Here is a 24,216-nt window from a genome sequence, read left to right as displayed (position 1 = left end):
CAGGCCGGTGATGAGATGGTGAGCGTGAACAGCGTCGCCCTCAGCGGCTCCCGTCAGGAGGCCATCTGCCTGGTGAAGAGCTCCCACAAGACCCTGAGCCTGGTGGTCCGAAGGTAGGAACCATGTTGACTCTGCCTGTCCTCAGATTCTTTAATACCGCTAGGAGAGAGAGGAGAGCGTTATTCATGTTAGTCTTGATGTGAATTAGTGAGTCGCAGCTCAAAATCACTCATGAATCACACTGAATGTTTGACTGAGGCAGACCGAGCCCGACAGCCTCACTCAGGGAGCCTCTCGCTGCCTCTCGCTGCTTGTTTGCCCACTGAGGGTAAAAACAAAAGCGGGTATTGTGGAAGCAGTCGAGCTCCAGCCAACACTGTTATTTCAGAGTGGAGAGGAGAAGGAGAGGAGAGGAAAGGAGGAGGAGGAGAGGAGAGAGAGGAGGAGAGGAGGAGAGGAAAGGAGGAAAGGAGGAGAAGAACAGAGGAGGAGAGAGGAGGAGAGAAGAGAGGAGAGAGGAGAGAGGAGAGGAGTCTCCTCTATCAGCACCAAACACCAAAACCTCACCAGCCTCAAACCAGTGCAGCTTTTATTGTGGCGGTGCTGGGAGACAGGAAGGGTCGACCTTTAGCCCAGTTCAACCAGTTATTTATTTGAATCTCTAACACGGAAACTTTCAGTCCAAAAATCACTGAGAGGAAACGTGTTGCTGCTCGGCTGCAGCTCGTTGACGTTAGTTAAGTCTAAAATCAGGTTTCCTCTGCTGCTCTGTGTGTTTCATCGGTTATTAAGCAGAGAAATAAAAGAAGTTTAGATATTATGAATCCTGTGCGCCTGTTAAAAATATGCATTGTGATTTTAGGTTTGGGAGGTTGAAGATAGTATATTTATGGGTTAAAATAAAACAAAACAAAAACACAGGTGGACAGTCATGTGATCTATAAATATATATTCAAACCTTTACTTTCAAACTATTTACACAATATGCTAGTATTAATATTTGCAACAGCTTGTCAGTGCTTCACATCTTCTGTAGATCTTCTGCAGATAATAAACCTCTGATAGAATTAGCTCCACCTGCTGGAGGCTTGTGTCATTTGTTTTTAATTAATTTATTTATTTTAAGCAGACAGTGCACATTAATCAACACCTGTATTTTAACATCATCAGTGTAAATGAGCCGGGGTTAGAAATCCCAGCTCAACTTCATATTGACAAAAGGATAAAACATTTCATTCATACAGAGAAAAATTATAATAAAAATAAAATCTGGAAACTCTCAGTCTTAATGATGTTAAACAAACTATACAGTCAAACAAGTACAAAACACTTAATTAACACATCTGAGTAGATTTTATCCATATTTTCAGTTTATTTTTTTAATTGCATTTGTGTGTTTAACTGTATGTTTATAGGACCAAATGTTCTTAGATTAAAACAATATATTACTTGAGAATATTTTTTTTGTTCCTCTTGTTTAAATGTTCTGATTTTGGGGAAAGTTTACTGGTTTATCATCAGATTTCTAATTTGTGATGAAGAGATAAACACAGGCAGGAAAATTCCAAATATTCCAAACTAAGGAAAACTGGGAAAATGCTTCTTTTCTGGACTTAAGGTGGCAAAAAAATATCCGTTAGTTCCCGATAGCCCATTGTGACGCCTTCAAAGACTTTGTGTTTGTTTGACCAACACTCGAAAAAATCCCAAAAGATAATCAATTTATTATTCAAGCAACAAATCCTCACATTTCAGAAGCTGGAACCAAAGAATAATTGGTATTTTTTGATTGATTAATGACTTTTGTCTATTGACTAACTGATTAATTGATGCAAAATGTGTAAAATGTGTAAATGTATTATAGATAATAAGATGAAATTGGAAAAAAGTGAAATTAAGAGACTGAAAAATGGAGAATATCAACCAATATTGATTACATTATGTTAATCACAGTTATATTAAAAAGATTAATAGTCTCAATAAATGCCACCAATACACCAAACACATTAAAATCTCCCCAAATCCAAACTTTTAACTTATAAAACATTAAATGCATCATTAACTATTAAAATAAATGTGAGTTAAATTTAACCATCCACCTCACAAAGACAGTTAAACACTATTTGTGCATATTTATTTCAGGCCCTCTCCTCTCATAACCTTTTTTACTACCTGTGTTCCTGTCCTGTCACACTTATACACTCATCTGCTTACTGGCTAAATGGCAACAGGAGTCTTAAAGCTCGAATCCAATTACTCGTTGCAAAGCCACAGGCGTGGGCTCAGCTTTGCAGGAGCCGGGCCGAGTCAACGAAGGAAAGGGGGGGGGGGGGGGTTAAAGGTGGGCCGATGGGGAGTCTTGAATAGGCTGTCTGATGGTGAAACGTTCGATGTGAGCGTGCCGGCCTCACGTTGAGAAAGGAAGTTTAAAAAGTGCCTCAGAGAGATTGTTGAGTGGTAATAAAGCAGATTTCAGTGTAGGAGTCCTCCCCTGTTTGCAGGAGCAGTGGTACGGTCCATGTTGCCTAGGTGAGTTGACAGTGCTTAGTGGGATAGGCCATATCAGCAGAGCTCATTGTTTTCAGGGGCTTTGGCTACTCCAGCAAGCACAGAGTGGGCGCTCCTGTCTGTTTGGCTTCCCTCTCTCTCTCTCTCTCTCTCTCTCTCTCTCTCTATCTCTGTGGATATGTTTGGCTTTTAGAAGATAAAAGAGGATTTTTCACTCACTCACAGGTATTTCCTCTTTTACCTCCTTTTCTAATTCAATCATTTTGGTTTTTTTTAGGATTAGATCAGGAAGCGGTGAGTTAGAGATAACAAACATCAGGTTTCTCTTCAGTTAGATGACACTTAAAGGTTCAGCTGTACATTTAGAGAATATAAAACCCTCCAACATGCTGCTGGAAGCTTGAGGATTTATCTGATGTTTGAGGGGGGAAATGGACGGATGAGAACATAATTGCAGGTAAACAGGTGTTAAATCTCAGCGTGTGTGTGTGTGTGTGTGTGTGTGTAACTGAGTGTATTTACAAGGCAAATGATGTCACTTAAAGCTGCTGTCCTCATCTCAAACGCAGCCACAAAGCAGCTGACCGTTAACACAGATATTTAGAGTGAAACTGGAGCTTTTTGCATTGATTCACACAACCTGAAAATCTCTCTATGAGCAACAAGTTGAGGATTGTTGGATGCATTTAGAAAATCTTCTATATTTACAGCAAAATACACAGTGAAAGATGGTTTTAGGGATGTTTGTGATGTGCTTTATGTGTTTTAACTAATAGCTACGAGTGTGCACGCACGTCCAAGCCAAAGTGAGCAAATAAACAGCTGTCACACTGCAGGACTCCACGGTGACGTTTACAGCACTACGCCTCTTAATTAGACTCAGTTGAGCCTCGATGAAGAGCAGCGTTAAAAGAAACTAAACATAATGTGGAGTTTTAAAGACTGATATATCGTATAAATATATGATATCTTTAAATTTGAGTCAATTCAGTCACTTTAATGCAGAAGGAAATAAATGTTTTTTGTTTTTATTCTTGGCAGAGTAGAAAAGAGAATCATTCTTAGTGGAGAAGCAACCATTAACTCAGAGAATAATGACATTTTTTAGATGATTATCAGCTCTTTTATACGCCTTATTTAAACAACTGGATGAATGAATGACAGAAAACAAACATATAAGAGCTTGAATTACCTTAAACCTCCATTTTCCTAAAGGTGAAACAGTTGTAGTGTCTATACATGATGCGTTCAGGCACAGTATAGACTGTAGGTCAGATGCGTTTTGGCGAAAAAGGCACAAAAATAAGTTTCAGGTGAGAGTTATGTGTTTATAGAACAATGAAACATGAGCTTATACAACATCTGTAAAGTGAAATCTTCCATCAGAGTCATGTGAGACAGTCTTGTTCTTCATAGACAAACTTTTAATTGATCACCAGAAGAATAATCAGCAAAAATTTGGATATCAAATGAAGTTTTAGTCATTTCATTAAGCCCAAAATGCCCAAACTCATTGCTTCAAGCTTCCCAAATGTAAATATTATTGATCAGAAAAGGTCAAACTGGAATATATAAACTTGGACTTCAGGAAATTGACAAGAAATTGTGACATTTTATAGACTAAATGATTCATAATGTAATCAAGAAATGAACATTTGCAGCTCTAGATTTTCCAGATTTGAGATGAAGTGAAAACCTTGATGTTTCATATATTAACATTTTTAAAAAGCCCAATATTGGCCTAATATGAGTCCAGATGTTCCAGCTGTTGGTCATCTTCAGCTCTACACTCAACGTCAAAGTTTACTTTCTCCAAAAAAATAAGTCCATTCGACTCTCCTCCTCTCTTTATTTGTCTGTAGCGGGTTCAGGCAGTGACACACCGATAAGCCCAGCTGTGATGACGCTGGCACTTTCTATTGTGTGTTCGTGTTTAGAGCTCAGTGGGGCGAGATCGGCCTCGTGCTGCTGCTGCTGCTGCTGGTGAATCAGCAACATGTGTCGCCACTGAGCTGGAAATGTAAAGGCGAAGGAGTGACGGAGCGATAGATGATGGGCAGGAAAGAAAAGGTCTCGGTAGTTAAGGGTTTATTTAAAAAGGCAGATGAAGAGTCTTTACTTTATTCTGGGGCAGGATCATAATAACAAGGGACACAAGTGTTTCTATTGGTAACTAATAACCAAGATGCTGAAAGTATAGTTTAGTTTTTAGTGTAAAATTTAACTTGTTGAGTAAGTGTCTTTTTCTACTTTTGGAACTTTATAAACCCTTATTATTCATTTTTTACTGGGTCAAACCCTTTTAAATGAGCATTAATTTGTAGATTTGCAGGTCAGAATCAAGGTAAATGTGAGTTTATAGACACGGCAGGGCGATTAATTCAGCTTCATTTCAGGGTGTAATTATGATGTGCTTCACACGGACATATCATATCAAATATTAGTCTTAGAGGTCGACTTAAATACATTTAAACAGCCTCAAAAGTCCTGTAAAGCTGCTACATGATGATGATGATATTTCAGCACAAAAGCTGCAGGACTTTATATATGAGCAGCTTTTCTGTATTAATAGAAGATATGACACCTTCATTGTGCAACAAGTCTGCAAACATGAGCATTAAAAAGGTGTGATATCCCAGCAGAGAGGCTGGTGCAGGTGTTTATTAGTGAGTTCTTACTGTTGAAAATGTTTGATTTAAAGCTGGTCCAGTGTTGTGGTTCATCTTTGTGTTTTTGGGGATATGTTTAGTGTTGTATTGGTGCAGAATGAGGATGTTTTTCTCAGTGCAGTCATCCTTTAATGCATGTGTTTGCCCTTATTCTGAAAAAGACAATATTTAAACAATATTTAAGCTGTTTACAAGCAAAAGTTTTCCACCTGAGGCAAACACAGCCTTCCGCTTTCATTTGTTCAACCAATTTCTTAAAAAGGTCTGCGTTGCGTTGATATCCAGTTCTGTGGTTTGTCTTTGAGTTTTTAAGATATTTTTGTTTAAAACAGGCATGTTTAGTGTTGTATTGTTGCAAGATGAACGTGTATTTCTCAGTCCAGACACCTTTATACGAGTGTTTTAATTTGACGATGTTGTGCAAGCACAAAATATTCCAGTTTTTGCCCTTATCCCAAAAATATTACTAATGAAAATGAATATTCCACAAATATTCCTGCAGTGGTGCAATCATTTCTTCAACCACCTTCTTAAAAAGGACGGCGTTGTGATATTTGCACATATCCAAAAACCTGCTGATGTCAAAGTCTTTCAAAATGTTTAAAACTCGATATGTTTTCTCCTCCTGATCAGAAACATGTGCCTTTCTTCTGAGCATGCATCTCTTCCCTTGTCTTGCAAATTGCACCATAAACAGACGAAGAGGCTGCAGTAAAAACCCAGAATGAGACACAAACAATGCTCCTAAAACCTGAATAATATATCAGCATATCTCACCTGTTTTAATCAGAAAACGCTACATTCATAACACCCAAAGGGGAATATAGTGTTGACATGACACCCATCATATTCAGGGTAAAGGTTAAGGGTCAGTTTTGAGCCTCATTTAAATGTCCAGAGACTACAGACTGTATTATTTCTGACTTTAAGGGTCTTTTTCTACTTCCTCTAAACACTTTTCCTCCCATTGTTGTAGCTCTTGTCATCCTCTATTCACCAGGATTTCAACTAATTTACTGTCAACTTGTAGGATTAGAAGGATTAGAAGCTTCTCATTTCTATAGAACCAGTTTTATGTCCACGATGAGCAAATTGATGATGTTATAAAATCTCATCTTTACACACCGTTAACTTCTCGTCAAGCCCACATGACTTTTGTTTTGAATTCTTGTGAAGCTGCAGCCGTTCCTCCCTTCAGTGGGTGAAGGAGTCTCAGTATCTCCCTCCTTCCTCCCTCCTTCCTCCCTCCTTCCTCCCTCCTCCTCCTCATGCTGACATTGGCTGGTATCTCTCAAAACAGACGTGGGCCCGAGCCAAACATTCCTGTCTGCGCTGCGTTTCCTGACAAGGACACGGAGTCAGGTCTTCAGAAAAGAATAAAAAAACAAACAAAAAACCCTGAGGTTGTGAAATTTAGATTCATGCTGGAATTTATCAAGAAATCAGTGTTGGTATCAAAACTCACCCAGTATTAACATCTGATAATCAGAGCTGAACTTAAACAAATAAGATAGTTTGTCATTCAGACTTCTGCAGTGGAAAAAAGACACATTTGATAGAAAAAGTGCACATTTACTATAAATTAAGACATTTGCTTTAATTGTAGCTTTATTTTACCAGGATAGTCTCAGCAGCAACATGAGCCGTAATAAGTCATAATAAAATGTAAGAAGAGAAAGTAAAGTAACAAAAAAAAAGGTGCAAAATCCAGAGGAAACTAACATTAGCAATGATGCAGAGAGTCACTTTAAACATTAATGACCAAAAATTCACAATTTACTCCAATTTTTATGCTTTAGATTTGTTTGCAAGCTTGAAAAACCTCCAGCTGATCATTTCTGTGATCTAAATCCAGTCAAAAAAACCACATGTTCATTAAAACAAGTGAAATATTCTGAATAATAAAAGCCTATTTCATTATTTTTCTCTCTAAATCAGCTTCCAACAGCGATTTATCTCTTTAAACAATAAAAAATGAACCATTTACCTCCCAGTCTTCCACCTGTGACACACTAACATTGTGTAAAAATGTCCGTAACTACCACTACTACAAGAGTTAACACTAACATAAGCATTGTATTATATGTGTCTATAGATTAGATAAGACTCTCAGCTTTGTGATCTTTGCCGTTGTTTTCTTTACGGCTGTAAAATATAATCCGGGTGCAGAACTGAAACGGCCTGATAGTTGAATAATGGCATAAATCTTTAAAAAATAGTTAAAACGTTACATGCAAACTACTCATAAGGCATCATTTAGCATCGTAGAGGCTTGTCATTTTATTGCATGGAGTCGTTTATCTCTGTGCACCTCGTGTGTTTGTGTCAGTGAGCCACTTACAGCCCAAACACTAGGTTACAGCAAGGACGCCAAACAAGGACAATAACTCCTCCCCCTCGTCTCAAATCCCCCCTTTATAATCCCCCGAGGAAATCTCCTCCGCGGCACAAGGTGGAGTGTGTTTGTGTTCATACAGGGAGGAGGAGGAGGAGGAAGAGGAGGAGGAGGAAGAGGAGGAAGAGGAGGAGGAGGCTCTTCAGTTGCTGAGATTCCTCACAGCAGACCGGTGTGAGCTGTGGTGTCAAAATCCACCTTTTTTTCTTTTTTTTAAAGGAGTAAAATAGTCATTTTCTGAGCTGTCATACAGCACAAATAGTTTATACACATAAAGTTTCAGATATTTGGTAAGTTGTCTTGTTGTTTCCCATCAAATCAATGTTATTTGTAAAGATTTCTGCATGTAATCTGACTCTTTAGTTATTTTTTAATGTCACACCTGCTGTTTTAAATCACATTTTAATGGGTGACGGCTGGTGGAGCTTGTTGCTATTTGGCCTTTATCACAGATATTAACATTATTACGGCTGCAACTGGTGATTAGTTTCATTATCTGTTGATTTTCTGCTGGATTCATTTATTAGATGTTGATTAAGTGTCGGAAAATTGCTTTTATATGAAACTTTTATAGTTCCTTAGAGTCCAGAGTGCATTCCTCTTGTAGTAATAATAGTAGTAGTATCATGTTTACATATAAAATAATTAAATCCTCATAAAATAAGATGCTACCTGCTGATATTTGGCATTTTTCTTTGACAAAAAGAGACTAAACCAATAATTTAGTTCTCAAAATGCTGATTAATTTTCTCTTGATTGACTAATTGATTAATGGTGCAGCTGTAAATCATTAAATATGGGGAATATAGGCAGAAAAAGATATTTAATCTACAAGGATATAAAATACAATAGTGAAAATCTGTTTATAAGCAATGTATTCATTTTGATTAATCCACTAATTTTATAAATAGAGATTACACACGTATTAAAACAGACATTATTAATATTTAAGACACAACTTGAAGCTTTTAAGACTCTAAATTAACTTCCATCTTTGTCATATTATTTATATAGACTCCACTAGCATGTTGTTTTTAATATAAATATAATAGTTTTCTTCTGTCAGAAAGCTGCAGAAGCTTAGATTTAAATGTGATGATTAATGATAGAAGGATTGTTTTCCATTTCTAAGTGTCTTTATTAAGTCTTCACCTAGATCCACTGCTGATATCTTTCTTCTTAAGTATCATCAAGACGGATTTGCTCGCAGCCAACCGGGTCGTCTGTGTTTCAGTTTCATGTTCGGCTCTTTTCTTGAGGTCGGCTCATATTTCCTGGGAGTGAACGCCGGCGTCTCCTCCCCTGCAGAATATCTGTGACAGACCAGCTGTATCCCCCGACAATAGACCCTCAGCTCTGTACAAAACAAAAAAAAAAAGGACATTTGCATTTCCATTGTTGAGGAGCCTGTTAGGAGGCACAGCTCTCACTTTTGTGTGTCGCATTGAGCAGAGGGGAGGGACGCTTTGTAGGTTAAAGGGATATTTAGTGAAGTTTGAGATGAAACCAGTCGTCACTTTATGACAGCGACTGGTTTGTTTGGAGTTTAAAGAGGAAGAAGAGCTTCGAACTAACTTAAAATGCCATTTATTTCATTATTATTTACGGTTTCCACAGTTTCCTAGAATCTCCGATGTCCTAGAAAGGCACTGATATGGAACTTGTGCTTTGATAGGGTTCCTGGAAAGCAGCTTGTTATATGATGCCAATTACAGGCAAACTATGACAGTGTTCATTGGTTTCAATTAATGAGTTTTATTTAGTGCACAACAGGTCAGCTGGATATGCAATGATTTGAAATTTGTCTACACCCAAGCATATTTAGATAAAGTTTGCAATAAGCATTTTTTAAATAATATCATGTCTGATTTGTCCGTGTGTGATGTGTTTGTGTGTCGTAGTGATGAACCTACAGAGACTCTGCAGCTCCTCCTCGGCTTTACGGAGCTTTATAGTTGAGTTTCAGCTCATTGTTTAGATGTCCGGCTGCAACTTTTACTGTTCTGGTTCACTCTCAGCGCTCTCATAGCGTCATTTTCATACAAACAGCTGTTAAAAAAGTCACTTGCTCAGCACCAAATCTGACTAAATGCTGCGTTAAGTGCTCACAATTATCACATCGTTTTGTGAAAGTTTAAAATTTCAACATCTCAAAAGTGTTTTGTTGAAGTTTCGACCATCTGAAGAACATTTCTGATGGTTAAACTGTGTCCTTCACTCCTGAATCCTGCAGTTTTTATTGAGTAACGTGTTTGATGAACCTACAGAGAATTATCAGCAGCTTTATAGTTGAGTTTCAGCTCATTGTTTAGCTGTCCGGCTGCAACTTTTACTGTTCTGGTTCACTCTCATAGTGTCATTTTCATATCAGCCACTGTACTCTACCTGCTCAGCACCAAACAGTTAAACAGACACAGTTATCTGTAGACTAGCTGGTGAACATATTGGAGCATTTAGCAGCTAAAGAGCCAGATATTTCCCTCAGGAGTTGGTAGAGAGTAAAAACAAAGCTAAAAGAGAGAATATTGGACTTATAATCAGCAGGAAACTCCAAATGAATGATAATGTTGCTCCATAATGGCTGGATGTAGATCTTAATCAACTTAAAAGCAGGTGATATGTAGGTGTTGTGTTCACTACTTGTTTCTGCTGCCCCCAAGTGGCCAAAAAAATCCATTAATGCAGGTTTAATATCAAAAACAAGCAAACCAGGGATTTAAAAAGTAATTTATTATAAGCAACAAATAAGGATCATAAAATAAATCGGAGCCAGATGAACTATTCGAAGGTCAGCATCTTCATGCCACTGCAGTGTGGGAGACTCTCAGACTCCTGGGAGATGGCGGACAGAGATGGGCTGCTTGAAGCGAGGGCACGGCAGGAAGGGAAAAATACCTCCCTGCATTCCTCCGCTGAAAGAATGCAGCATCTCCATCCTGCTCTGGCAGCGGTAAAGTTTCATCTGGCCGTGATTTTTCACTATGGGCCGACATTTGAACTTGGATAACTCGGAGTATTTCAAGTATCTGAACAAAATGTTTCTTTTAATATTAGTTATTTTGATTCAAAATCATTGATTACTTATGTTTAAGATGCACATTAAACACCCTGACTTATTCCTTATATCTCTGCCAAGATTAATTAACCGTCATGTTGTCCTCGAGTCAAGGAAGGAAGGAAGGGAGGAAGAAGGAAGGAAGGGAAGGTGGAAGAAGGAAGGGAGGAAGGAAGGATGTAGGAAAGAAGGAAGGTAGGAGGGAGGGAGGAAAGAAGGAAGGAGGGAGGGAGAAAGGAAAAGAGGGAGGAAAGAAGTAAGGGAGGAAGGTAGGGGGAGGAAAGAAAGAGAAGGAGGGAGGGAGGGAGGAAGGAAGGACAGAAGGAAGGAAGAAAAGGGGATGGAGGAAGGAAAAAAGGAAGGGAGGAAAGAGAGAGGAAGGAAAGAAAGAGAGAAGGAGGGAGGGAGGAAGGAAAGAAGGAATAGTCAAAACAGACGGTGTCAATTTGACCCGGGAGGACGACACAAAGGTTAAAGGAGCAGTGTGTAAGATTGAGTGGCATCTAGTGGTGAGGTTGCAACCAATCGTGGAAGAAAACCTGCTGCCTCTCTAGATCTAAATGGCTCATTTTAAGGTTTTCAGGTGATTAGACACTAATTTTAACATACTCATCAATATTATATTTAGTTTCTGCCAAGTCTGTTCCTTTAAATGCCACTAAATCTTACACACGGCACCTTTAATTAAACCAAATAAGTTGGATGTGAAGGAGGTTGTGTTGGTTTGGGGTCAGATTTACTTCCATCCTGTGGATCTGACTCACTTCTTGTCTAATTTTTCTGAAAGCTAAGCAGCTATAAGCCTGTTCTGGGGCCATATGGCTGTGACTGATCTGCCTCTGTGAAAGCACGAAACAATTAACCCTCCTGTTGTCTTCGAGTCAAGGAAGGAAGGGAGGAAAGGAGGGAGGGAGGAAGGGAGGAAGGAAGGAAGGAAAGGAAGGAGGGAGGAAGGAAGGTAGGAGGGAGGGAGGGAGTGAGTGAGGGAGAAAGGAAAAGAGGAAGGGAGGGAGGATGGAAGGCAGGAAGAAGGAAGGAAGGGAGGAAGGAAAAGAGGGAGGAAGGAAGGTAGTAGGGAGGGAGGAAAGAAGGAAGAAGGGAGGGAGGGAGAAAGGAAGGAAGGAAGGAAGGAAGGTAGGGGGGAGGAAAGAAAGAGAGAAGTAGGGAGGGAGGAAGGAGGGAAGGAAAGAAGGAGGGAGAAAGGAAGGAAGGACAGAAGGAAGGAAGAAGGGGGGATGGAGGAAGGAAGGGAGGAAAGAGAGAGGAAGGAAAGAAAGAGAGAAGGAGGAAGGAAGGACAAACAGGAGGAAAGAAGGAACAGTCCAAACAGACGGGGTCAATTTGACCCGGGAAGACGACACGGAGGTTAAAGAGGGTTTGCATGTTTCCAATCCCAACCACAACCAATGAAAAGCAGTGTGTCATACTGTTTGGCCAGTATGAAACTTTATGAAAGTCCATTTCGTGATTTGGTCCAAAATGCAGGGACATTTAATCATTTAAACACAATGATTATCCTATGATGCAGCTTAGATGGGGGTTCATCTTTGTTCTAACATGGGGTCCAATCCCTGTAGGTGTTTTTGGACAGATGATATAGAAAAGGTTGTGTTAGATAAGAGGTCGAGGTCTAGGGAAAAAGGTAGATTGGTGGTAGTTTGATGAGTATTTGAGGCTTAAAATGACAGATCTTTAGCCTAAAGTTAAGCCAGTGTTTGTTTATTTGTATTAGATGTGTGTAATGGCAAAACTAAGACTGGCCTCATGCTATCCCTGCTTCAGAAAGAGCAAAAATGTACTTTGATTGTGTGTTATTCTGCGATCTTTTGATGCCAACCTGTTCCTTTTTCTCCTTCCTTCACTCGCTGCCTGTCAGGGATAAAATGGTTGATGTTGTATCGCCACACACAATGCCGTCAGAAACAGAGGTTCATGTGGCGCGGAGCTTTCTCACCAAGATTTTACGAAGCTCTATGAGGTACCATCAACCGGACACGTCCTGCTGCGGTTTCTGTCAGCTGTACCAACGTGTTCTTTGGTCGCCGTGTCTGTACATAGCGCTGTGTGATCCCAAGATTTATTACCCTCGTACTTCATCAGCTTCCATCCAATTCCCTTAGTTGTAATTTTCACATTTGTGGTAGTTTATTTTTATGTCCTTAACTTGTATTCAGTCCTCCTCGTGCCCTGTTTGTTGGTTTTGCCTTGTTTATATGTCACGTGTCTGTGGAAGTTTATTGCACGTCATATAATTTTCCCCTCTAGTGTTGCATGTTGTGCTAAATTAAAGGTGTATGATCCATTGAAATGTTATATAACTAATTTTTCTTTCCAACATGCTTCCCAGGAAGAACCGCTTCAAAGGGTATGTGCAAGTTTAGTGTGAACAAATGGATTGTACAGTCATTATATCAGTGTTAAGACAATGCAAAAAAACTACCAATTACAGGGACAGGGAAGGAGATCCTTGCCTATAAAGATGGGTTTTTAGAAGCCACTTAAAATAGTAATTGAGGAATGATGGAGGTCCATACTTTCTTGTCTTGTAAAAGTTTGGAAAATGCCAAAGAAGCTGAAATGCCAAATACTCCCTTGTGATTATGTAAAGAGTTTTATTTGCCTCTCTGCTCTGCAGGAAGAATGATCCAAGCTCGCGGCCCCACTCCTGGCACACATCCAAGCTGACAGAAGAGGAGTCAGAACCTCCCGGGAAAGAGGCCACCACAGCACCAGTTTGGCAGCCAAAACATGAAGCAAGGTGAGCCACAATCGTTGTAGCCGCTTTTGGTGTGAACCAGAGCAGAAGATATTTTTTATTTACAGCTATAGAGATGAGGGTTCAATTTAACAGCTAATTTTAAAATGAAAATGCATAACATATTACTGAGACTATAATTTGTTGGTAGAATAGAGTAGTGGTTTTCATTCCTGATCTAGACGGAGAGATTTCTATTCTCTGATTTTAAAGAACAGGTGTAAAGTGCCCAATAGATTTTTTGTGGTGTAGTGCTGTTTTAAGATCACAACTTTTAGCTTTTTTATAGGGATTTGTTTAAATTGCGATGCACTAAGGGTGCAATAGGGATAGTTAATCAAATTCTATCTTTTTGATCTGCTCTTGCACACCAGGCCCAAAGAGTCTTCCGTTCAAGGCGTCCAGAACAAACAGCGTCAGCTAACCAGCCAACTCAGCTCAGTGAACAACATGGAGAGAATAGAGCGTCCCTCACATCCTTACCCTCAGGGTCGTCTCTCCCCAACTAAATATGCCAGCAACCCTGAGCCACACTGTGGACCAGGAGGCAAAAGAGACTCTGGATTCAGCTGTTTTGCCAGCAGCACAAGTCCTGATCATGACACCAGCACGTCTTGTAGGAAAGGTACGAGTACTGAAAACATTTTCTTCAAAGGCGTTCAGAACGAAGGGACATTTCAGACCGAGCGGCCCAAGTACCTGCAGCCGACGCTGGGGAGCGGTGGCTGGGAGGGTTCGAGGGTGGAGGAGCAGCTCACTTCTCGGGTTTCCAGTGGAGTCAGGCCCAGCACAGGCCCAGTGTGGCAGGTACCAGAGAAGAAGTCCCAGTCTCCTCCTCCTCCGCCTCCCCCCCTGCGCAGTGACAGTTTTGCTGCCACAAAGGTGTTCCCTTACTCTGAAGGGCCTGGTGGTCCAACAAAGAGCAATGGCAGATCATCAGAAAAACTGACAGATAGTAACGACCAGAATGGTCTCAGGTCCCACCAGGAGAAAACCTCAGAGGCCAGACGTAGCCTCAACCCCTTACCCACCAAAGACTTCCTCCATCCAAAAACGCGGGCTGATCACAACCACAACCAGCTACGCCCGAACAAACTTTTCTCCCTGTCCAGCATTGATGTCAGACAGACTCATTACACCCACGTACCTGCCCACCAGAGGCAATACAGTGATGAAAGCCCCCTCTACCTCCAAACCAGGTCAGCTCCTCCCACCAAGACTCAGAGTGTAGGAAACTACTATCGCAGCCTCCAGGACCTGCCCACAAATGTCTTCAGCCGCAAACATATACGGCACTCCACAGCATCCATGGCAGGCTATGCTGCAAACCCAAACCTGGAGATTGGGGCATACAACAGATACTACGGCCTGATCAACAAGCATTTGGTTCAGACTTGCGAGTACCAGGTCAGGCAGGGCAAAGCTGAGGTCCGGAGAGGGGATGCAGAGAGATCCCACAGGGTAAACATCAATGAACAAGGCTTCCCAATGACATTCAAGGCGAATGTTAAGTCAAAGTACTCTCCACCTCAGTCCCAGATGCCTTACAGTGACAATAAGGAGCGCAATGGCCATTCTCATCTGGGAAATGGTCTACATTATGAACACCAAACCTCTGAACCTTCTGTTCGAAGCCGCAGCCCAGAGGAGGCTGCTAAGAGAGGCGAAGGACACTCTAATGACATGAAAAGACTGTTCCCAACTAATCAAAGTAATGATCATAAGGGCAGTCTGTCAAGGCACCAAGACCCATGGGTGCCTCAAGAAGACCACCGAATATCCCCCCTGAAAACCCCTCTTCTCCACTCCCTGGCCCAAGAGAGTAGGAGTCTGGCTGAGAGGCAACACGCATCTACAACCGCAGGTGTCATGTCCACCCAGGATGTTGGTGACGCCATGGCCACCAGTGGTGGGAAAGCAAGTCGGCGCAGTGACCGGTATGCCACCACCCTCCGCAATGAGATCCAGCAGAAGCGAGCCCAGCTGCAAAAGAGCCGCAGTGCTGCAACACTGAGTTGCGATGCAGAGGACGAGGAGGCAGAGGAATGGAGATCCACAGAGACTTCTACATCTTCAGGTGTCTCCTTCTCCAGCACCTACAAGGACCACCTGAAAGAGGCGCAGGCCAGGGTCCTGCAGGCCACCTCCTTCCAGAGACGTGACCTAGACCCCTTCGGACCAGAGGCACCGGTAGTTAAAACCTCTAATGGACGCATAAGAGGCCGTAAGCGCTTCCCTCTGAATAAGAGGACACACTCCTTCTCGGAGCCTGACAAGATAGACAAAGTGGGTGTAGAGGCAGAGCTTCAATCAGAGTCTTTTGGAGAGCGAAGGAAGTTCTTTGAGTCCAAACCAGCATTTTCCAGGCCTGTGCCCAAGTCTAGTCAGGGTACAAACTCGAACCCAGACCTTGGTGAAACAGCCAAACTCAAAGAGAGAACTCTTTTGGGAGAGCCTGAGGAGGCTCACCTATCTCTAGACCTCAGCTGCCTCAGCCCTGGACGTAAGCAGGACTTACTAGAGCAGCAGAGGCTCGGGACCTTTGCTGAGTACCAGGCCACATGGAACAAGCAGAAGAAGTCGACTGAGGTCAAGACGCAAGGGAGGTATCACTCAGCAGAGAACATCTTGGATGCAGATGCAGAGGAAAAGGCAGTTTGCATCCATGAGAGATCCAGATCTTCTCCATCTGCAGATTTTTATACACAGGTGAGCCACGACTGTGTGGGTTTTTATATCTCTGAATGATGAGAGACGGCTGTTTTTCAGAATAGATCTAACATTGTTTCTCAGTGCTTTTCACCTCTATGGTTAGGGTTGTTTAAGTTAAGGCGTCTGCAACTACTTAGTCAGGATTAGGGAGACTGTGGTCATGGTTGACAGGGAGATCATCATTTTGCTCGACCACAGGAGGTCAAAATACAAATGTGTTCTTTGAAGTGTTCAAACAGACACCCTCCATTTAACAGAAAGTCATAACGGTTCTGTTCTTTTGCAGAATATACCTTCATCATGGAGAGACACTCAAGCCCAGCAGAGCGGTTACACCACCAGGTGAGAAAAAGCCTCAAATGACCCTAACCTCAAACAATGTCTGTAGCTCATGAACCACAGAGACTATATGCATAAACAATGTCTTAACAGAAAGGAAACCTTCAAAAGTTTCGTGTTAAAGTGTCAAAAACACTGTAGGTGTTACAAAAATAGGAGTCAGTAAACTCAAGAGAGCAATTTTTGGAAATCTTTAGGTGTCTCTGGTGAAAGTGGGTGCTATTTTTGATTATCTTCCCCATGTTTACGGAAGGGACAAGACACCAACAAAATAGATAAGTAAATAAGGAAAGTCAAGTTGCAAGGGTATGATAAACCAAGTAAAATAGACACTCTTTACTATCGAAGCATACTGAGTTCAATGCCAATTGCTATTTGTCAAAGGATTCCACACGTTTCGCAAAATATTGAGCACCTACCTGCTCATTCTTACCTGTCAATTCCTCTGTAACATCAGCTGAAAGGAAATGCTTGTGTTCATAGTTCCATATAAATGTGGAATGTAGTTGCTTGGTGAGAACAGATCTCAGTTTCCCTTTTCAGGTTCATTTATTTGTCATACTGGATCTCTTTCCAATCTTACATCCTGTCGTTACAGCTCATATTTAGGTGAACTGTATCTCCTTGACTCCTGTGTTAAACTACACCCAGATTTACGGCGGGTGGAGAGTGTATCATTTTGTTCTTAAGCTACTTGTTAACAAAGAAAACTTATCTGTAGCCTACTCTTGTGCACAGAGGTGGGACATAAGCACCCTTCAAGAAATGTGACATTCAACCACGAGTGTCAACAAACCTTTGCTCGAATTCCTTCTTTCTAGTGTTACTTCACTTACTTTTCAATGGGCAGTGTTTGAACAAGACAAAACAATGACGTCTGAGGTCAGTTTTGCAATTTTGCTTTACAAGGCACTAAGGTTTGCAAAGTCTCCTATTTTATTATTAATTACAAGTCCCATAAAGTTACTTATACTTATAATAAAACTAGTGAATCTGATACTAAAACATCCAAAAAAGACAATGTTGTAGCTCATTATCCTCAGTCTACCTCCACATCAGTGATTAGGGGTTGAACCAGGTAACGTAAGGTTCATTTGTCTCCTAATCTGAATCTAATATTATTTTTTGTCAAACAATAGTTCCAAAAAATTATCTACAAGTAAAGTACACATCATAAATTGAACCTTTTTTCTACAAGAGTCTAAAGTCTAGAGAGTACAGCTCTGTTTCTAAATAGTGTAAAGACATTCTGCACTTTTACACTGAACTCTTCCTTTGTGTAGATATAGCAAACTAGATATAGGTTAAATTACTAATGCATTAAAGCAGCAAACATTGGGGAAGATGATGAATATAAATAAATATCACACATGTAGATAAAGGATATTTATCTACATTAAGTCTTTATTTCAGTCAGACTCGTCCATGTCTCTGCTTACATGTAATCCAACCTCAGTGTTTAGTTTTTCACACTGTGGCTCAGGTTTCCTCTTTCTCACCTGACCACACACTATCTCACCGTGGTTCAAATAAACCAATCAGATAACACGTTGGTGGAGTAAACACAGCGACGCTTTTGTCACATAAATAACGTCTGATGAACTTTGCACAAGAATCTCAAACATCCCGTCTTTTCAAAATGAGATAGGACTGTTTAATTTTATTTCAGAGTTGCAGAGGTTTCTTTTTTTTTTTTAAGCTGCACTCAAACCACCAGAATAACAGCTTTGTTTGTCTACACTGAGGTGTGGTTTAAACAGCCCAAAATAAATAAAAATCATCTCTTTCTCATGTTTGTTTCTCGATAGAGTTTGAGCTCGTGCCCAATTTCTTCCCGGTACTAACGGAAAAAAGAGCAGCAAAATAGGAACAGTACCCATGTAACAGAGTATAAATAAACAGTTCTCATAGGAACATGTAACATTGTATATATTTGGGCAAATGTGAAGTTGTGGGATTTTCCCCTCTTGGGAAAGAATTATATGTTAAGCTTTTACCAGAGCTGTTAAAACATCTATAAAATATGAGAAAAAATATGAATATAAAAAATACACATCATTTACGGGAAAAGCTTTATGCTACAGAGGAATAATACTTCATAAAAATGTATGAATATTATTAATTATATCTCTAAAATAAGCAAGTTTGATCTTCATACTTCTCATATTTCTGTTAAATACAAATTGATATAAACACAAAAGCTATGACAGAAAGTTTGACAATAGGGTGTTACAAAAGTTATAATTTATGTCTACAGTTTTAAAGAGTTCTTTGCTGAGAGAGGAGAAATATTTGGGTTTTTACAAAGCTCAGAGGTCTTAATTTTCACACATTTTTACTACTTTATTTACACAGATTTTAAGTGTTAGTGCAGTTTTATTGTCTGTGCGTGTGTGTGTGTGTGAGAAAACATAAAACCTTCCCATGTAAGCCTGAGGTGCTGATGAAGATTGTCTTTTATTCTGACCTGTAGAGGAAAGACAGAGAGCAGGCTGCGCTACCAGCCCGACCACAGCCCACAGTCAGCCCCATCAGTCCCCAGAAACGAGGGCCCGGTCCCAGGCCTCCCTGACCACAGCACCAAACCAGATGCTGCCAACCCCTCCCACACCACGCTCTCCTCTGGCCCTCGTAGCCTCAGCCCCAACCCTGGCTCCCAGCACCCAACCCAGCCTCCACAAACCAAGGGCCTCTTGCCGCCACCCAGGCCCCATTTAGGCCCAGAAACCACATCCTCCTCCCTGGAATTCCTCACTGGCGCCCAGGAAGACCCGGCAGCGCTCCAGCCTCTGTCCAGCTCCAGCTCTGACACCCAGCACCACAACGCTGCCCAGGGCGCCGCCCCGGCAGGCTCCCCTCGCTTCAGCAGGACGCCCGCACCAGATATGAGTAGAGGAGATGCAGAAAGTGATGAGGAACAGCAGCAGCAGGCAGCACCTTCATCCTCTTCACCTTCCCCGTTCTGCTCCTGGACGGACGCTCTGTTCCTCCCTGTAGGAGATCGAGCGAGGTCGCCCTCGCCGCAGTTCGCACCGCTGAGGCTGACCGACAAACCGCCGGTGTTGTCCGTGCAGGATGACTCACCACTCAGGTAAGCAGCTTAGACCGAGGCGCTTCAGGTCTGCTCTGTCCCCTCACATCCCCTGGTTACGTAAAGGTTTTCCCATCTGCTTCTGTAGCTTTGCAAAAAAAAAAAATAGCTTCAGTCAAACAAGAAAAAAACCACAGAAGCAAAGTCAGACATTGATGAGCTAGTGTTGAAGGAAAAGAGGATTAGTAATTAATTTGTATTCTGCAAGAATCTCATTCTTTTTGGTTCATGTTTTAAAATGTTGAAAGAAAGAAGTGAAGTCTCTTTAAAGTAAATGTAAAAATTGTGCTGACAAAAAAAGAAAAGATCAGAGTTTGTGTTTGTTTGTAGTCGATTTTTCTTTTTGAGTCCGAGACAAATCGAACTGGAGGCTGTAATTTTCTAAAAGCCACACGGCTACTGTGACCTTTCGTTTTCCATTGCAGTTCTACTGTACTGTACCATCCATCCTTTAATTATGAACGGTCGACTGTGTAGCTCGCCTGTTTATTAAAATAATGAGCTCTCTACCTTTTTCATCTTGGTCGGAGTTTGCTTGCTCTGCCCTCGTGTCTTTTTTGGGCATGCTGCTTTTATAGTTTATGTGCCATTTAAAAAGTTTCATGATTCCTCTAAGGTCTGAATTTTTTCTCACATTGTGTAAAATTTGCACCTTTTAAGCAACCTTATTTCTGCACTTTTTTTGCATTATTAGTTTGTTAGTGAACTGTGAAAATAAAATAAGTACCCATCACATTACTTCACTTTTATATTCCTCAATCCTTTCTACTTTAAGTTTAAGTCATGAAAAAGGTTTTGCCATCAATAGATTAGAAGAAACTTGAACCAATCAGATGGAAAATGTTATATAACATCATTAAAATAAGAAAAGAAGCAAATACAGAAAACAGAACCAATTAAAACTCAAACTTCAGGTTCACACAAGGATCATTTCAGGCTTTGATGCAGAGTTTGTTCTTGTCCAGGTCTGACGATGAATCCCGGCTCCCTCAAGCGATGGATGTGAACAGTCTGGTGAGGAAAGTCCCGGTGAGGATCGTCCACACCGAGAGCAGCTCGGAGCGGGAGAGTCGAGCTTACCTGCCTCCGAGCAGCGAGACCTGCTGCGTCTTCGACCCGCCGCCTTGCATCACCTCGCTGGGAGCCACGGAGCGCCCCGCCTCCTCCCTGTTCAGTGCCTACACCCGCCACAACGCTCAAATCCCGGCTTCAACATCAGCACAGGAAGGCTTCGAAGGCTCTTCTTCTGCTGAGTCGAGCTCAACGGGGGCTCAGCACTCAGAGGAGGACGTCAAGAGAGAAGAGCTGGCGAGGGACATCATGGGGAAAGACAAGTCGCTGGTGGACATCCTGGATCAGAGCGGCAGGAAGACGACCATGGATCTGATGGAGGGACTATTCCCCCCGGAGGAGCAGATCCTAGAGGGGGCTCAACAGCGCAGGAAGGCGTCCGCTGGCTCCAGACTGCTCACCTCATCACCCAGGAGTATGGAGAGGTGGGAAATGTTATCAGTCAACACAAGTTAATTAAGTGTTCTAGGTTTTTTGCTGCTTTCTTTCAACTTTGAAGCAGCAAAAAAAAAACATTTAAGCCCCACTGCAGGTTAAATGTTGGACCTTTACAGATGATGGGTGCATAATTGCATCCAGAGGAGGCTGAAATTAACACTTTAAGGTACCAAACCTGCCATTTCATTAAGCATCTTTCCTGCTAAACTGTCTTTAAGCAAGACACTAAATTACTGTCAGTTCTGTCCTGACTTACTCTGACCTTTGACTTCTCTGTAGCAGCTGTATCCACAATTTTGACAACTATTAATGATGTTATGAATAAAACAGAAGGTCAACATGAGGCTGATTGTGTGGAAAGTTTCTCCCATTCTTTGCAGGAGAGATTTTATTTGCCTTCCTTCCCTCTCAGGAATCGGCTTACTTTTCATCTCTTATGAATTAAATGAGCAAATTAAAATAAATTTAAAGCGTTACACCCAGATAAAGTTTCAAACCCAGAGAATGAGCCTCTCCAATTTTCTCTTAGCCTGCCCTCTGCTGGTCAAAGATTGTATTACAGCTACATCTTCCAGCCAGAACTACAATGATTGATTTTTTACTGCCTCTGGAAAAAAGTTAAAACTGAAAACACTTCTCTTCTCTTTCGTGTGTCAGGAGGGAAGATGAGGACGCGTCTGTGTCGGCGGCCGCCTCCCTCGTCCCCAGCTCCTCTTACTACAACACGTCAGCTCCCAAAGCCGAACTCCTCATCAAGATGAAGGACATGCAGGAGGAGCTGGAGGAGCAGGACTCTGAGGACGAGCTGGACGTCGACCTGGCCAGTAAAAAGGTAACAAAACATAGAAATGTGCCTCAAAAATGATAATCCTCTGAATGTGTTTATGCCTCATTTGTCTTCTTTATCATCTTTTAGCAAGAGCTGATCTCCAGCCTGGCGAAGAAGCTGGAGGTGCTGCGGGAGGCGCGACAAAGCCTGCAGGAGGATGTGGAGGATAACGAGGCTCTGGGCCGCGAGGTGGAGGCGACCGTGCAGCGTCTCTGCCAACCAAACCAGCTCGACAAGTTTCGGATGTTCGTGGGCGACCTGGACAAGGTGGTGAGCCTGCTACTGTCGCTGTCGGGACGTCTCGCCCGGGTGGAGAACGCCCTAAACAGCTTAGAGGATGAAGCTCCGCCAGAGGAGAAGGTAAACACACAGGTCACCAGGATAACCCTTTGAGATGGACCAACTTGTTTTCAAGGGGGTCCTTAACAAAATACAACACAGCAAAAGCATAAGAGAAAGAAAAATGGACAAAACTATTGAATAATGCCATCATAAAGACAGAATACATTAAAACAAAAGACAAAATATAACAAAAGCACAACAAATATACACATATAGAAACAATAGTAGAGCCTACAATTTAAATAGCAGGGGAAAATAATCGTTCAGAATGAAGTATATGTGTTAATGTAATATGTAAAATGTATAATGTCAGTGAAAATGGGTAAAAAAGAGAAAAGAATGAATAAAACTAGAAAGGTGTTATAATCATTTCACAACATTTGATATGAAAATAAGTTGACAAGCCAAGGTTTAAACAGTCTGATGATTATTTATCAGAAATCACCGATATTCATCCCTTACAATATCGTTGCGATATCGAGGTATTCGGTTAAAAATATTGTGATATTTGATTTTATCCATATTGCCCAGCCCTAATCCATCTTTTTATCTCTCCTCCCTCCATCAGCGCACCCTGACGGAGAAGCGCAAGCTGCTGATGCGTCAGCACGAGGATGCCAAGGAGCTGAAGGAGAACCTGGACCGTCGGGAGTGTCTCGTCTCGGGGATCATGGAGGCCCACCTGGCCGCCGAGAGCCTGGACGACTACCGGCACTTTGTGAAGATGAAGTCGGCGCTCATCATCGAGCAGCGCAAACTGGAGGACAAGATCAAACTGGGCGAGGAGCAGCTGAAGTGCCTGGTGGACAGTCTGCCGCTGGAGCAAAGGCCGCTGCTCTGATCCAGACTCTGTTGCATGCCGGCGGTGTCGTTAGCGTTTCCCCCCGAAATGAGGTTTTTTTTTGCACATGATGACGAGACAAGAACACAGTTTATTGTTCTTTGTGATTAACTGATTCACGACTGATGTTTGTAGAGGCGGAGATAGAAGGAGACTGAAGACGCCAGATCGAACAAAACGCCGATCTGCAGAGTGTTTTTATGAGTATTTTTCATAGACTGTATATAAGAAATGGACGTAACATCCGTGACGTCACCCATTGGTTTGTGGACTGCTGCTCGGAAGCCAATAGTATTGGATCTGAGCAGCACCATCTTGAAAATTTCCGGTGCATGCTGGGAAAAATAAAAACACGGATTCTACTTATATGGGCATCAGGAGGAGCATGAGGCGCCCTCCTGAACCTGTGAACCAATCAACCTGTCAATCACGACGTAGCCACGCCCTAATGCATACCCTGCTTTAACGTCAAATATAAAATCAGGGAGGCCAAAATGTCCCAAATGAACATCATACTGCATTGAAGAAGGCTTTAAACTAGCGATTGAGACCATAAACACATTTTGAAAACGTTTACTGAGGTTAGAAATCAAGTGAGAAGTTGGTGAATTCTCCATTGACTTGTATAGAGACGGAAGTCCTTTTGACACCAAAACGGTCGCCCCCTGGTGGCCTTTTGATAGAATGCAGTTTTAAGTTACTTCCGCGTTGGCCTCATTTCAGAGGACCAGAACTCCCTGCCTGGTATTTTTCTGCTTTTTTTTTTAGCACACGTGTAACTGCATCGGCAAGCAAATAAACCTCAGTTAGACACACAGGGTGAAGTTCCTGAGCTCTTAAATTATAGCATAAAGTTGCTGCAGTTGAACGAAGATAATAGTCATGAAACAAAATGTCTCTTTTTTTCATACTGAAGATGATTTTTACGATCTAAAAACCTGGCAAATCTGAAAGTCTAGATACTGTTAGAGGCACATCGTCTCCTTTTGTGAACAATAATGATCCTCAAGTTCAAGTATTCATCATTTTTTAAAAACACAACACCTTTAAAACTTGTCATTTTTGGAGCTTCTCATCTCCAGAAACCTTTTTTATAGCCTCTTTGTGTAAAATTTAATCAGAAAGATGATATTTTATTAAACAAAAGTGAAGTAAAAGCTTTAAAAAATAC

General features: G+C 41.5%; 1 protein-coding gene across 1 annotated transcript; it reads left to right on the top strand.

Annotated features, from left to right (window-relative positions):
- Positions 1 to 23,045, top strand: LOC133976657 (protein Shroom2-like). The gene is made up of 12 exons (XM_062414916.1): positions 1 to 113; positions 12,504 to 12,605; positions 12,975 to 12,992; positions 13,263 to 13,385; positions 13,757 to 14,361; positions 14,452 to 16,091; positions 16,381 to 16,436; positions 18,907 to 19,524; positions 20,490 to 21,020; positions 21,691 to 21,865; positions 21,950 to 22,222; positions 22,773 to 23,045. The coding sequence occupies exons 1-12, from the start codon at positions 16 to 18 to the stop codon at positions 23,043 to 23,045; spliced, it is 4,512 nt and encodes a 1,503-aa protein (XP_062270900.1). The 5' UTR covers positions 1 to 15.
- The last annotated feature ends 1,171 nt before the right edge of the window (positions 23,046 to 24,216 follow it).

This window comes from Scomber scombrus, chromosome 24, assembly GCF_963691925.1.
Source record: "Scomber scombrus chromosome 24, fScoSco1.1, whole genome shotgun sequence".
NCBI lineage: Eukaryota > Metazoa > Chordata > Actinopteri > Scombriformes > Scombridae > Scomber > Scomber scombrus.
The sequence above is the reverse complement of the archived record's forward strand: the minus strand, read 5'-3'. Positions and strand labels throughout refer to the sequence as shown.